Source organism: Anser brachyrhynchus (assembly GCF_964034855.1).
Source record: "Anser brachyrhynchus genome assembly, chromosome: 9".
NCBI lineage: Eukaryota > Metazoa > Chordata > Aves > Anseriformes > Anatidae > Anser > Anser brachyrhynchus.
Genome location: NC_137703.1, coordinates 17077844 through 17093911, shown reverse-complemented (window position 1 = coordinate 17093911; position 16068 = coordinate 17077844). Strand labels below are relative to the sequence as shown.

The window sequence follows — 16068 nt, the reverse complement described above, 5'->3', positions numbered from 1 at the left end:
TAAGCATACTCAGCATGTTCAAATCAGTAGCATCCCAGCAGTACCCCAATTCCAACCAGAACACGAATCAGAAATAACTGTCTCTGAGTATCTGCAAGTAGAAACAGCGCCAGTTGAGATCTAACAAAGTAAACCAGCGTTCTTCAAGCTTTTTGCCTGGGTGCCTATTTAAAAGTTGGAACATCGCTGTGGCAGACATGGGGAACGACTTTCCAGTTTAAATACAATCCCATGTTTAAAAGCCATCTCTGTGGGTTACAAGCAGAGGCGCTGTGAGCCACAAGTGTCCTTGTTTGCTTAGAGGAATGTTAGGCATGGAGTTATCAAATGTCTTATTAGAAATCAGTTGACATTTATTGCTTCTTCCCAGAAGGCCTGTCATCCTATCAGGTCAGGTTAGCGAAACAAGTTCACTGACACCTTTTACTGTTTTCCAAGGACTTACAAGATGAATTAATTACTTATTTCAAGGTGTTTCCACCTAAATTCCTAAAATAAAAACCTAAAGCACACATCAGTATGCACATTTAGACTACTGAAAATGTGCTTATAGACTTGAAAATAGACTTTTTTTTTGTCATGCCAGTTTTTATGGGGAACATTTCAGGCTTCACTCTCAAAAACACTTATTTTTCTTCATCTCATGGACTCAACAATTGTCTTGAAACTTGACATCATAGGTGCACATTAAATAAATAGGTTCTGAAGTGTTCTCCACCACAAGTGGAACACATATTACCCTGAAGAGCCACACTAAATCCCTGTTGCTTCAGAGAAACCACAGGCATTTAATGTGGTCTGAAAGACCATAAGGCTCTTCTGCAAAAGGAGTAGGCAATCTGTAGCCCAGATGTACTTCCCTGGCAGCTGTGCTGCAAGATGCCAAACAGCCCTGCCTCTATGTACCTCCAGGAAAAATGCCCATGGCAGCTGATCACCACCAAAGAGGCAGATCTCCAGAAAAGCCCTACTGAGCAAGAGCAACTTCACCCCCACGTTCCGTGACATTTTACTTGCCCCAAGCAACTGATAAGGTTTGCAGGAGCCAAGATTGTCTCCCAGAACTGACTTCTGCTTCCCACAATCCAGCCCAATAAGAGCTAAAAGAAATGTGACAGACAGCACACGCCCAGCCAGTCTTCTCTGAGCCCTCTGCTGCCCAAGCTGCAGCCTCACAGACTGAGCAATTAATGCACCCAGACCCTACAAACTTTGGAGGCTACCATTGAGACTGATGCCAACTGAATGCAGCAACAACTAGAAAGACTCTTTTTTTTCTAGTTCTGCTACCAATAATCTCCCTGCTTCTTTAGAAAACGGAGATTAAAAAAAAAAAAAAACAGGAAGCATCCCATCATTTCAGTACCAGTACTTCCCTCCCGTCACAAAGAGACGTTGCAAAGTTCCAGTGTAAAAGGATAACACAAATGCCCTTCCCAATATCAATACCTGGTAAAGCCAAGTATTTATTATCCATCCCAAAGTCTTTGTGTCTTCTAGTTTTATACCCCTCACTGCTTAAGGGTGTATGCTAAAAAGTAGTAATTCCAGCAGGAAAAAAGGCCTTGTGCTCAATACCTTGATTCCAATTGCACAGCAAGAAAAATTCTGAAATTTTCCCCCAGCCCATGCCACTGAACACCCATGATGAAAGAGCTGTTGTCCTCCACACCCCTGGAATTCAAACACCAGCTTTTCCAGAGAGACAAGCAGGCAAACAAGAATAGCCACAAGTGCCTGATAACAGAAGCTCTGAGTATCAAGGTGACCTCTAAGTTGTAAAACTGTTTGTCTTCAGATTCTTGTTACATTTGCTTTTTATAAATATTACACTTCACATAGCACTGTTTGTAGCAAGAAGTTTCTTCCAAGTCATTTCATATTTCTCCAGTAGGCAATGGCTACTTAATCTATATTCATACTTCGCAAGTCTCTCTGATCTTTTGTACCACAGCAGAAAATCAACTTAAATAAAGTGTATATTATTTAGGAAAGCCCTCTTATACTTGAAAAGCTTCCAAAGGGTACCTCTCTGCTCACCTGTGCTGTCACATCTTAACAAACAGAAGGAGACAGGCTTTTTCATATTGCCAGGGACATATACCATAGCCCACTAAGTCAGTCACAAATCATCTTCTCCAGTCATTAGCACAACAGATTGGAAAAAAAAAGGACACTGACAATCTTTTTGTTGTTGTTTTTTACTGGGAAATATTACCTTGCAGATCTTCTGGGCGTGAGCTCCAGATAAACTACCTCCAAATACAGTAAAGTCCTGGAAGCAAAACAAATTCTGAGATTAGGGAAAGAATCATTTCAATAACAAGCAGACGAATGAATCCCAATAACTGACCCTGATGTAAAATGTGGCAAGTAAACAGAATAATCCTGCAATGCTCTACATTTGGTGAGCTGCTCCAAGGCAATCAGGCTCCCTACAGCAGCCTACAGATCCCTCTTGTTCAATCCAAGTCTTCTTTACAAGTAAAAAGATCTTTTATACAAACTTTCCAGTCAATTCTACGTTAAAATTACAAACTTGCTATGTCTCACTTACTTTTATTATTCTTCAAGCAAACACTCTCTACAAATATATGTTCCTCCTTCGTGGAGGAACTTACCAATACTAGAGTAGACTGGAGTAAGCCTGAGAAAATTCACGTTAAGGAGCATCCCGCTCCAAGGGGCAGCGGTAAGATAAATCTGCAAACAGGCAGAAATCCAGAACTGAAAATGTGCTGTTGCTCTATACTATGCTCATGAGTTATGCTCCAGGAGTTTACTGCTCTTTCACGGGTGCTGCAATGACTGTGTCAGATGAAACTGAGTGTTGGTGCTACCTCTGGGCCTGGGCAGATTTTGAACCAACAACAGGAGGCCCTGGGACTAATCCAGAAGGGAAAAGGGATATTGACACCTACTGGCACCAACAGAGCCCAGGGTCAACATCTGGTGTGTTTCACTGATGCATTCCCACTGAGTCAAAGAAACTCTAAAACCAGTGTTGACAGAGAACACTATGACTAGCAGTTGAACCAAAAAGGAAGTGACATTTCAGGCAACAGCTGAATTTGTAGAGGAATGCGGTCTTTTTAAAAAACATTTCTTTAAGTGAGGGCACACATTTAAATTCTTTTCATATAAAAACTGACCTTTACTCTTGTTCTTTGAACAAGGCCTCTGTTCAGCTTCTATCTTATGTTCAGGCCCTGGTATCAACAGTGCCTTTCCCTGGAAGGGCTACATACCAGAAACAAAACAGGCAGGGTGCACACCTCGCTCCAAGGTCACATAGCAACAACCATTAGTGGCTATGGTGGCAATCTGAACCAAGGCTACTTCACTGCCCAGAACAGAAGGACGGGTATCAATGAATTACAAGAAAGCTCTTCTTTCACCATGCTAAGACTTAACTAAAAGAAATCTACATCTACGGTGTTCCCTATGAAACATTTTTAATACAAAAAGTACCATTATTCTCTCTCTTTGACTAATCAGAGAGTTCAAACCTGAAAAAAAACAGTTCAAGGTTGCTCGGGTACCCTCTACCACGAATTCAACTCATTCCAGTTCCAGCTGACACCTCCGGCAGGCAGCCCCGGCTCCGCAGCTTCAGACAGGATGGTGGCTCCCAGAGTTCCCAGTAAGGCGGCTCCCAGAGCTCCCAGTAAGGCGGCTCCCAGAGCTCCCAGTAAGGCGCCTGCCAACACTTGTGTGACTCCAGGAGCCCAGCCACGCACAGCCAGCTGCCGCGACACAGTCCAAGTTCTCACGTGCTTCCAGCACACCGTGCTCGCTGGTTCCTCCATTAATTCACTCCTTGCATTTTGGGGGGCTCCTCCAGTCTCTCGGCATATCAACACCCCATGGTATCACACTGAAGCAATAACAGTTTCTTACTTCAGAACATTCTCACTGGCTCCTCATTTGCTTCATCTCAACTTTGTCCACAACCTCATCTCTTGCCAAAAAAAGTTTTTAGAAAGGCTTTTTTTGCCTCTTCTTGTCTGAAAGTGCCCTGCTTCTTCCCACAGAACGTTGTATCTATCTCACGTTTATTGGCAGAAGTAAACAGGTATATTACTACACGGTCACGGTGAAATGTTGTAAGTTTATTTCAAAAGATAAGTTCGCACTATTTAAAAAGTAAGAAGCAGAAACATACCTGACTGAAAACATAAGCCAGTCTCCCATTAATCCGTCCGCGGCCAGTCACCACACTGTCTCCAGGGTACTACATTCAAAATAAATAAAATTAATTTAAAATAATAATTTAAAATATCAGAGCAGCAATGACGTCCATTAAAAGAAAAACACATTAATCTGTATTGACTACTAGGTCAGGGCAAAGACCGGCATTCTCAAAGGGCTGGGCTTTCACGTTTGCAGTGGGGGCTCCACAGTGACTTGCCCCAGTTCTGAAAAGGAAGGGTGGAGGTAATGCCATATATTAGTTGTGTATACATGTAAAGATTTGTGAATTTTGCAATTTCCCCGCAAATTTCAGTACATCTGGAGTTAAGGCAAACCATGCCCTCAGAGATAGGATGTACCTTTTATTAGAACCAGCTGATGATTTTGAAAGAAGAGACACAGTACATGAACCTTTCTTGAGGTCATAAATACAGTTAGTCATTGAAAACACTTAAGCTGGACCTGTACTATTTTTCAGTCTGTAAATATGGGAAGAAAAAGGAATTGGAAGAGGAAATACAGCCTGTGAATCTTAAACATCTCCTTATCAATTTTGTCTTGCTTTTGAGTAAATACATAGACATCTTTCAAAACAGCAGCAGAAAATGAACTTTACTGCTCTGTCACAAAGGAATTCCAGGCATTTCAATGCTTTTTGCTCTTTGCAGGAAAAGTGTATCGTGTAGGGTCCACTCTACGGCCCATTTATACACAAGGTGATCTGTTCTCAGGAAGGTCACACCTGTTTGTGGGCTTTTCTCAAGCTGCGCAGACAGCACTGCTACCAATTCATGGTTTTTGGCATGCAGGAAAGCAGAAAACACACCTCCAGTTCCAGCCTTCATATCTCAGGGATGACTTCTAACAGCCCAGGCAGCCCATAGCGTCCTGGAAGTGAGTGCAATCCTCACACTACCTTCAGAAACTTCCAAAAACCCAGAGAAATTCTGTGCTAAACTAATATTGCAGCTCCCTGCCCACCAATTAGGTCATCTGTCATGAAACACAACCTGTAGCTCACTGAAAGGTGAATTCTGAAGGACATGGAAAACATTAACCCTGTTGTCACCCTCGGGACTTTGCTGCTCCTCATATCTTCAGAAACAGCACCTTGTTATCAGCACTGTGGGATGCAGCATAGAACACTGTGATGAAAAGTAGCACAGGAGTTCATTCAATTTGCTGGGGAACAGTAAGAAAAAAAAAAAAAAAGAAGGCATTTGCTCCTGCATTCAACCAGAGCAGGGAACATCTAGCATGACACCCCTCCCAGCACTGAGTCCCACCAGCAAGCTGGCTACTAGAAATGAAAACAAGTCCTTCACCTCTGCCAGTTTCCCATGCCCCAGCTGCTCACGGTGGAAGCCTGTTGATCCCTCCCTCGCCCACAGCATGCAGCTGGAACTTGAAGGACTACAGAATGATCAATGGTTGAATTAGCGCATAAACAGAAGCTGTAGCCACTGTATGCAGCACGGGGCAGCGACACACATGGAGCAGCTTCTCACCACATCCCAAAACAGTACAACCCGCAGGAAAGAGGGCCTTCTGCTACAGGAAGACTCACGCTGAACAGGCTCATCTGCACTAGCCACCTACACATCCCAGCATGCTTGTCAGCCACTTCTGTATTACACCGCAACAAAATACTTTTCCCATGTAGTGATTTGTCAGGCATCGATGTTAGTGTGAGAGACTCTGGGGAACCACACATTGTTCCTCTACATGACAAACCTCATGTACCACATTGGTTCAGGATACAAGGCCACATATCAAAAACTGCGTAAGCGAAGCAGATTGCAGCTTGCTAGCAGACCAGTATAACTGCTTGAATTTCCAGACATATCAGATTATAAGGCCCTAAAGGCTTTTATGACTCTGTAGTTTGGCAAGCATAAATGTAGATCTGAATTATTATTTCATTCTATAACTCTAATGATACCTGTAGAGAGGCAGAAGTATCTACCTGTACATGAGTTTTATATTTGACTTGACCAACAAAGTTGTAACCACAATGCCCTGCAGCACTCCTCTATTACTTAAAATACAAACCTAAGACAATATCCAAGGAGATATTTGAACCAAACAGGTCATCTTCTAAAAAAGTTATCAAATTTAAACAATAGAAAAATAAAACATGTAAACAGTTAAAAGGAAATTACAAGTGACAAAAGGACATTTGTAAACCCCTTCCAAACCCAAAACAGTAAGTTAAGCTGTGTGTGAACAGAAGAGTCTATTTTCAGCCACTTGGCTGGCTAAACAGCAAAGGACAAAGAAAAAAGAGTTATATGAAATCAAAATACCTTATTCTTACTAGAGTCCATCCCAAAGTCAGAACATCTGTGTTCCACAAACATGTCATATTCATCAAAACTGTCAGGGTCCAGCAACAGAAGAATTCGTTCTCTTGCTGTCAGCTTTCCCTGAAATGGAGCAAGCAACAATTAATGCAGCCATCAGGTGGTTCTGGCTCTGTTTGCTGACCATCAGTGGACATACTTCAATGAAATTGTCCCTCACTTGATCTGCTATATTGGCCCCGCTAAGGAACTGCACACCCCTAAGCTGGAAATAGTGATTATCCTCCTTAAAAACAACGATAACGCAAGCCAGGCTTTGAAAAGAAGGCTGGCTATTGAGCAGCACTGCCACAAGATAAAGGAAACCATCTCAGAGTCTTTTCAACAAGATATAATAGCATCACAGCTGTTTTTGCTTACACATTTGAATGATATTAAGGCCTTTGTTCTATTCCTAAACATGGAGCCCTTCCACAGGTAAACCTGCCTTTACCAACAGTTCAGGGCACTCAACGGTATTTGACTGTGTCAAGCGAAAAGAAAAAGGAAATATAACAGCCTGCAGGGATTTTCTGACAAGTTCCTTTGGTTCTTTTTCTGTTGGACACCAACGCAGGGAAAAGTACAGCAAGGGCCAAGAACCTAATTAACTAACCAGATATGCATGGCCCTTGCTCTCTACTAATGATGCCAAGCAGCAATAAGTGATCAAAAGGTTCTTTTTGTAAACTTCGCCTTCCAAACAAATGTATTTCCAAGCCAGGTAAGCATCCATCTACAGAGATCAGGGCTTGCTACAAAGCATGAGCTGTGCACCCAGACTGCCTTCTTTCTGAGGACTCTGCCTCAACACGACATTAAAACAACTGGGCTCCTCTAGAGAACTTCTGACACATAGGTTAAAAGGTTCACGAAGCGAACAAACGCAGGACAGACAATGTGAGCTGTATGTTTAATCTGTATAAAACATGGGATATGATGTTTGAGGCCCCTCGATGAGCAGAAATGCTTGTATATTAGTACGTCAGTGTCCCGAACTCACTCAGTAAGCCTTGAACTCTTTTCAGATGCTGCATATCTCCAGGAGGGAAAATGCTGACAGGCAGACTGACCACCCTTGTAGTCTTCACGTGAGTGGCTATTGCTGCCTCCGTGCTGGTACCAGGCCATCCGAGTACCGCTGGGGCCTTGCTGGGACCAAAAACGACATCCCAGCCAGAAACAACGAACAGAAACAGGGAAATGATGTTGCCACCCTCCTCAGCATTGCCTAAGTTCTGAGACTAAAAATTCAATCGTCGTCGTCCTTCCCATCTGCCTTTTCCTCTGTCCTGTTTCCATTCGTATAGCTCCGCGCTCTCGTCTCTCGGACCGGCTCGGGTGTGCAGCGGCAGAGTGAAAGGTGAAGCCGTGGGGCACGCCGTCCCTGCAAACCCGGGTGGGTGTCAGGCAGCCTGGGACCTAACCTCCCCCGACAGACCCACGCCGCCACCTGTGCGCGTTCTGCCCCTCGTCCGAGCGCTCCGCAGCCGGTCGCGGTGGCGCAGCCGACAGAAATTCTCCTTTCCTCACGGCGAGCAACAGGTAACGCAGCTCGCGGGCCGCTCCGAAGCTCCCCTGCGGGACAGCTCCTGCCACCCAACCGAGAACCCGCCCGCGGCGGGGCGAGGGCGCTCGGGGCTGCCGTGCTTCGGCCGCTCGGGGCCGGAGGCCGCCCGACCGCGCCGGGCCGGGCCGGGCCGCGCCGTGCCGCCCCCCGCCGCCTGGTGCCGCCCCGAGGCGGGATGGCCCCGCCACGGCCCCGCTCCTCACCCGCTTGTGCTGCGCCTCGATGCGGCCCGTGCCGCCGCCCAGCAGCGCGGCGCGGCGCTTCTCCTCGATGCGCTGCGGCACGGCGGGCGGGCGGCCCCCCGAGGCTGCCCCGCGGCCCCCCGGAGCCGCCCGGCCCCGCACTGCCCCCGCCGCCCGCCGCAGCAGGCGCAGCGCCGCCATGTCCCCGACGGGCACCGGCACCGGCGCCTGCGCACCGCACGGCCCGGCCCGGCCCCGCGCCTCCCCGCGGCCGGTGGACGCCGCGGCGCTGCCCCCGAGGGCCGCGGGCACCCGCCGGGCCCGGTCACGGCGCTACCCGGCCCCAGCGGCCTGCCCGCAGCCCCCCTCCCGCCTCCAGGCCGCCCTCCCCAGCCGTGTCTGGGCGGAGCGGCTCTGGCAGAGCGACGTGGAAAGTCACCCAGCCTCCCCGCCCCGCTGCCTGTTTTGTTTTGTGACTGGTTGGGGTCTGGAACAGCCGCGAGCCCCTCAGAAAATTTGCGTTTCAGACGAGGCTGCAAGCGAAAGTGTGCGATGTGCGCTTGGCTGCCTTGTTGTGCTTCTGAGAGCGAGAAAGTATTTGCTATGAAAACACAGCCCTGTGGTACAGAGGAACTGATTCCCTCCCTCCTCATGGTAACAGGCCATCTGGCTCTTGTCACAGCACGCTTTCATAAGGATGAAAAAAATTAAGATCCCATAGGAAGGGAGAGGCTTAGGGTGTTTGGGGATCACAAGGCACACAGGCCAAATGGCCGTGGTGCAGTGCATCCTCCATCCAGCGGCCTGATGCTGTCAGTTCCCAGCAGGTCTCGGTTTTGCTCAAAAACAAACACGATTTACTGTTACCTCCTGTAGCCAACCTGAGATGCCAACTACTGAGACATCACGGGGCAGTTGAAAGGAACTGAACCTGCCAGGTGAGCATTGCCTTGTGTGTCAATATCCTAAGCACAAAGAGGAACGTGAGCATGGCCCCGTAGATCTCACAAGGGTGTTTGAAGAACCTCCAGAATTGTTGGATTTCATAGCGTACACAGGTTGCCATACAATAATTCACCTTAGAAGAACTCTCAGGCTCCAGTCTAGCCACCCACTCAGAACAGGGACAGCACTGAATTTATGCTAGTTTTCTCAGGGTTTTGTCAGTTTGATCTTGAAAGCCCACAAGGGTTGGGACTGGCATGCCTTTGAGTCCCTATTTCAGAGCCTGACAGGCCTCCCAGGGGAGACTAATTTCCCCCCCATCCCTTCTATTAGGTAGGAACCTACCCAGTTTAGGTCAACTAACTCTTCTCCTTGAACTACACACCTCAATAAAGAGAGGAGACAGAGACAGGCTCTTCAGTACTAGAAGGCTGCTAATAGGGGTGTCCTCAAAGTCTTCTTCTCTCCAGGCTAACGAGGAAAAAGGCCTGTACCTCAGCCTTTCCTCCTAAGACACCCTCCAGCCTACAGCCATCATGGTGTCCCTCCTCTGGTCATCTACCCAGCCATCATGGTGTCCCTCCTCTGGTCATCTACCCAGCCTCGGTGCAATGCCCCACCATGGAAACAACCATACTGTAAGAGATGCTGTGAGAAGCCTTTCCCAAGTCCAGATGGATGACAGCCACTGCTCTTCCCTCACCCACAGAGCTTGTCAACTCATTATTAGGAGGCGCTGCGGTTGGTCAAGCACGGTTCACCCTTGGTAAATCTACGCTGGTTATTCCCAATCACCTGCTCCTTCATGTGCCCCAGGAAGGCATCCAAGAGGATTTGCCCCATAGTTTTCCTCAGAGACCGAAGTGCAACTGACTGCCCTGTGGTTCCCCCACAGCATGCTCCCTGTTCTTTTTGTTGATGGGTGTAATGCTGGCCTTTCCCTAGTCAGTGATCTCCCCTGGTCTCCACAACCTTTCAGAGATGCCTTGCTATGACTGCAGACAGCTCTCAGCACACTCAGATGTCTCCTGTCTTGTCCCCCAGACTGTGTGGGTCCAGCTTTCTCAGTAACTGCTGACTTTCTCCTCCTCCTCCACCAGCAATTGCACCTCTTTGCATCCTGCCTTGAGGCTTGAAGACCTGGGGAGATCTTGTCAGTGAAGACCAAGAAGAGGCAGGCACTGAGTACCTCACGCACACCCTGGCTAGCGTGGGACTGTTTGGGGCTGTAAAGTTTCCAGCCTTCCACACCCCAGCCAGAATAACTGCAAGATACTAGCTGCATTCCTGCCTATCTGAGGCAGCTGCTCCTCCGCAGCAGCTGAATAGGTACATGACACTCCCTAACCAGGAGTCAGTCAAAAAACAAGAAGTGTAGGTTTTCCCTGATCGAGAAATAGCCAAAGCAGCAAACAGATAGGAGGACATGTTTGAAGCGAAAGCCTCCACTGTCCCTCAGTGGAAAATATTTGTTATGCTGCAGGTTGGTCAAGTATCACTTGGGCTGGCTCCAACAGCTTCTTCATTAAAGACACATGTGAAGAGCAATTCTGCAGCTTTAGAAATTAAACCGACCACTATTCAGAACACAGATCGCATGCAAGGAAGGTTAGAAAACTGCATTCTGGGAACTTAGAGACTTAAAAAAGACCCCATCCTGGAAGAGAAAGTTGACTTGCCTCAACAGCATGGCAAAGGGGTTACTAGAAGCAAAGAAGCATTCTTCAAATAGTTGAAGTGCTGCCCAACAGAGGAGTAGAGGGGAAATGGAATTTAAACTGTTGCAGGTTACGCATAAACAACAACTACAGAGTGGAGAGGCCAAAAAAGACTTTTAGGAACTTGCTAGAAGTATGAAAACTAGTAAACACTTTTTCAAAGACATGAGGAAAAGGAAGTATGCCAGAGAATCTGGCAGTCGGACAAATCAAGATTAAAGGGATCACTCAGAGATTATAAAACCATTGCAGAAAAAAAAATATATATACATATAATCTTTTATATTTGAATTCATTGCAAAATAACTTAAGATTTCTGTGCCAAGAACTCTTTTTACTTGATGAAGGGATACACTGGAGGTTCTGTTTTACACTGAAGAGTGGGAGATTAAGTTGTAGAATAAACCATTAACACTAATACTAGCAAGTCTCCAGTGTGGCGTAATGACCACACGGACACCAGGGTTCTTTTAGGATCAGTAACTGCTGCTACTTTATTGATGACATAACTTCACTATCCATGTTGCATCCCCATCTTGAGGACAGGCTCCTTTCTTATATTATTCGCCCCCCAGCAGTACTTTTCCACTAACTATTCATTGATCAACAACTTTGCCCGGCAACCAGCAAACCCCCAGCAACTTCCATGCCTTAACGGCTGGAGAACAAGCAACCCGAGACGGCAAGGCGTCTCCTCAATCGCCCTTCTTTGTTCCCTCTAAACTCTTTACATTCCTGATGGCCTCATCGTTAAGAGTCTGATGTTATCACCAACCATGGGGCTTGTCGTCCCCCATGGCCACACTCCCACACTCCAGGACCAGATTGTCTTCACTGCAGTGTTATAAGATAATTCAGAGATGAGCTAGTTTAACTATTAAGTCTCTTGCTAAAAAATCCTTTGCTACCTAGATCTGGTAGGTGGTTATTTCAATGACAGTTTTTTAGGGAATTAAAGAAATTATAAACCTCTAAAGCCAACATGAATTATGAAGCAAGTTATCAAAAAATATTAGTGAACAAGTAAATAAATAGAACATACCGGGGAGGGAGCAGTTGACACAGGTTTTGTACAGGAGTTCATGCCCTACAGATCTCATGGCAGTATTTAATGAAGTCAAACCTGAGAGCAAAGGAAATTCAGTTCATATAATTACTAGGATTTATCAAAGGCTTTTGAGGATTGTCCCTGATTAGAAGCTCTTGAAACTAAGTTGTCAACGGATGAAAAGGATGGTCCTGTCACGAACAAACAGCTGTTTAGGAGACAAAAAGTAAGAGTCGGTTTTTCACAGTGAAAAGAGTTTACCAGTCAGACCCAGAGGACTGAGTTGGGACCTATTCTGTTCATCACAGCTATGAAAGATACAGAGAAAGATCAGTGAACTGCAGTTTCCTGCTGAGACCAAGTGATTTGGTTAACAACAGTTATGATGCTTGACAGAAGAACTCAGAGAATGCTGAAATCCAAGTAGATGTCAAGTGATGCACTGGGGAAAAAAAATGCCAAGAATACATACGCATTAGACTCTTAAACTGTCTATTACCAAAAGGAACAAGTTCATAATACCTCTGCAAAAACATGAGTTCAGTTTTCAATAGTGGTGAAAAAGTAAACTGAGTATTAGTAATGATTATAAAGGTGATCAAAACAGAAAACACATTATGCCACAGAATAGAGGCATATCTCTAATATTGTGTGCAGTTCCCATCTCTAGCACGTCGTGCCCCACTCTTGAAAATGAGATATATTTATGTAATTTTATACACTCTCTAGTACTTATACACACACACACACACAAACACATACAACCAGAAAGACAGAAAAGAACAGAGTTGATAATCAAGTGTACAAAGTGACTTCTGTAGTTCTGTAAGAGAAGCAAGTGAATAGTCCTCTACCTGGAAAAGGGACAGCTAAGGGAGCATGACAGACACCTACAAAATCAGGCTTGGCACAGGGGGGTGGCTGGGGCCTGACCAGTCACCATCTATTCCAACACAAGTATTACAGGCTTCAACTGGAACAAGCAAGTGGATGATCCGTTAAAAAAAAACACAAAGAGGTACTTTTCCATACCATACAAAGCTGAAATAAGGAAATACCAGAGGATACCGTGTGTGCCAGAAGTATTTGGAAAGCACCTGCATGAATTAATGGAAGATAAATTTATCTAAGACTATAAAATACAAAGGTATTACTGCTGTCTTCGGATGTGTCCAAGACACAAACTGCTGGAAGATAGGAAACTATGCTTGGAAACTAACACTATATGCTTAATTATTACTGTTCCCTACATATTTGCTGGTGGCTGCTTTTGGAAGCAGGATACTGGACTTAGTTCTGACACAGTCATTTTTACACTCCTGTACTGTTGTTTTAAGTTAGATATTGTCTTAGAGATGTGACAGAAATGTCACAGTTATCCATGCAGTCAGCAACAAAAATTCCCCAGGTAGTTTCTCAATAAATGTAATTCAGTGAAAGAGGAGAAAGGATTTGGAGGCCAAATCCAGTTACAAGAGGGCTTTGAACCACAAGAAAGCAGTATCCTGCTATTCCATTTTTCCATTTTCAGGCAAACGGTAATTTGTGTATATTTTTGGTAAATAGAAGCAGTCAATAAAAAACAGCTCCATCATCAATTCATATTCTTACAAGAAACAGCCCAAGGTCATGACTGTTGGTTGATTTGTTAACTCAGGAGGGTAACTTGGGCATATAAGAGGTAAATTCTTTTTCCCAGCAAAGTATGTTCAGCAGCACCCTCAGTAAACCTAAATGAAGCCGTGGAACACGTGCAGAGCTGAACAAGTGTTTCTGCACTAGCAGTTTGGCTCAGATTCAGCCTGAATATTTAGTGCTAATCCCAGATCATCTCTACTTGCTATGTGCTGTTCCAAACTGAACTAAAGTGAAAGTCCTGTTCTGGCAGAACTCCTACACTCCTGGAAGCCCAGGTGCTGAACCAACTCACACCACAGATGAGCTAGAGATTCACAAAAATCAGCAGACCTCAGACGAGATAAAAAGCCAAATCTCGATTCATAAATATTAAAACCAGAGTGACTGCAGTGATCATGTCAGACATGCTGTACAACACAAGATTGTCTCAGTTGTATATTTTATTGCTATCAAATATTGGTATTACATTGTTTAAAACTGAGAACTTTATATTCTTTTTTTCTGATGTGGTAAAATAATGAGTCTGTACTGGTTTCTCAAAAGACTCTGTCAGAAGACCTCTGAGTAAAGATAAAGCCTTTGTCAGGGGAGTAACTACAAAGTATCTGTTGAAACAGGCAGTTGTAGTCTTCCAGCTTCAAAACAAAGAAAAAACAGCACGGGAATTAGCAATCTAACTATCATCAGGCAGAAGATTTTTCGTTAAATACAAAAGGTCAGAAATGTGTTAGTCAAAGAAAAAGTGCACGGAGGGCATGCAGATCTAAGTCACCTCTAGGAAGTCACGGTAATATGTATTTGCCTGGAGGGATAATTAAGCAGTCAAGGAAATGAGTAAGACCAGTGCTTTCCAGCAGTTTTTCTGTCCTGTTTGCAACTCAGATCCAAAGCGGAGAGGTCAGAATATCCCTGTTTTAATAATAATAGTTAAACCACCACGCTAAAAAATAGCCCATGTTTCTGAAAGAGAGGCTCCTTTGTGGGAGTTTCTGTAGTGCTGGTCAACATCGCAGCTCATGAGCAGTTGGGGGAATGACCAAAGAGGAAAGAAGCAAAAATACAGAATTTGTTCAAATGTCCAAATTGATTTTTGATTTTGAGCTCTTGCAGTGTGATTTGGAAACAGTCATCATCCTGAGCTGGCTAGCACATGGGAAAGCTAGAACAAGAAGAAAGTGGCACTTCATCTAAACTGAAAGAGGCCCTGAGATTTTCCTGGCATTCACGGAAAATAACAAGAACTCTGAGCCTAAAGTAGCAACAGTTGATTTTGGATTTGTGGTACTGTATTTGTAAGAAAAGGCTGGAAGAATTTTTATTTCTTTGTTTGGCAATATCATAAAAAAGGAAACAGCTTCAGCGAGGAGGTGGACAGCTGTGAGCTTTATCAGTATCATTCCACATCTAATACATATGTTGGAAATCTGCTTTGTGACATTTTCAAAGATACGGTAAACAGATTTATTTTTTACATTAGCCACAATATAGTCTACACACACAGTTCATTTAAATACCACTACAGGGGAAAAAAAATAACCAAAAAGGGTACTTTTACAAATATAAAGTAGCTTAACATGGAACATGTCTAGCATCTAGTAAAAGCTCTAGGGCCTGATTCTGGAAAAAGGAGGAATTGATCTCATTGATCTCATTGATCTCATCTGACAGAACTTGGGAGTTACAAAGATCATCCTCATGGCTTCTGCTTATACCTACACAATTTAATAACAACAGGAGGAACTTGATTACCAGAGATCTAATAAGATATGCAAAATGCATGACTGTACTTGATGCCGATTCAGATAGAACAATTATTAGGCCAGGCATGCTCACACAGCTGGAGAATAGATTGCAGTTACACCCACTAGCCTGTTTCAGATTTGTGAAGTGCTGGGAGAACAGTCATCCTCTAAAGGAGAAAAGCTGTACTGAATAATAAATGCTGAGGAATGTGTCCTACAAATTCAGTCTATGAAAATTCCTTCTAAACTCATCACCCAAATGAAGTAAGTGAATTGTGGGTGACTGGCTTGTAGACAACAACAAGAAAAACTTGCAGCAATAGAGGGTGTCTTTTGTACTGAGATCCCCAGCACCTTAAAATTCCTGGGGAATATTAATAGTCAAGTCCTTATGAATCCAAACCAGAAACAAATTCCTGCTTGGTTATCAGGTGTTTCTGTAAAGCAGAAGATAGTTTAAAAATAAAGTAACCACAGTTGCAGGGCACCGGTGGGCCTAACAAATATTCTTACAGAACTGTTCAGAGTTGTGTATTTCAACATTCAATAACAGTGTAAAAAACTTTCTAGCTTAGAACAGGGAATTCCTCTGTACCAGTAAAGATACAAATGGCATTGCACTGCTTCAGGTCTTGAGCTTGATAACATAGATGCCTTTTTTTTGGAAGGCTAGTTGCAAGTACAGACCC

The 16068-nt window shown here is 44.6% G+C and overlaps 1 protein-coding gene and 1 long non-coding RNA gene across 4 annotated transcripts in view; one reads left to right on the top strand and one right to left on the bottom strand.

Moving 5' to 3' along the window:
• The window catches only part of PCCB (propionyl-CoA carboxylase subunit beta), a 29476-nt gene extending 20970 nt beyond the window's left edge, over nucleotides 1–8506 (bottom strand). Inside the window, exons 1-4 of one of the 3 annotated variants that reach the window (XR_013954801.1) lie at nucleotides 8310–8506; nucleotides 6501–6620; nucleotides 4166–4234; nucleotides 2219–2275 (exon numbers count right to left, since the gene is read on the bottom strand). Coding sequence is in view for 2 of the 3 variants with exons in the window: in XM_080604153.1 (XP_080460279.1) it covers nucleotides 2219–2275; nucleotides 4166–4234; nucleotides 6501–6620; nucleotides 8310–8489 (426 nt within the window). In the remaining variant the exon portion in view is untranslated. Of the gene's footprint in view, nucleotides 1–2218; nucleotides 2276–4165; nucleotides 4235–6500; nucleotides 6621–7539; nucleotides 8250–8309 lie in introns of those variants that run through there. The other 2 variants (XM_080604153.1, XM_080604154.1) reach the window with 2 other exon arrangements.
• A 142-nt stretch (nucleotides 8507–8648) lies between these two features.
• LOC308199675 lies at nucleotides 8649–14118 on the top strand. The gene is made up of 2 exons (XR_013954809.1): nucleotides 8649–9226; nucleotides 9704–14118. It is a non-coding gene; the product is annotated as an uncharacterized lncRNA (long non-coding RNA).
• Nucleotides 14119–16068: the final 1950 nt, after the last annotated feature.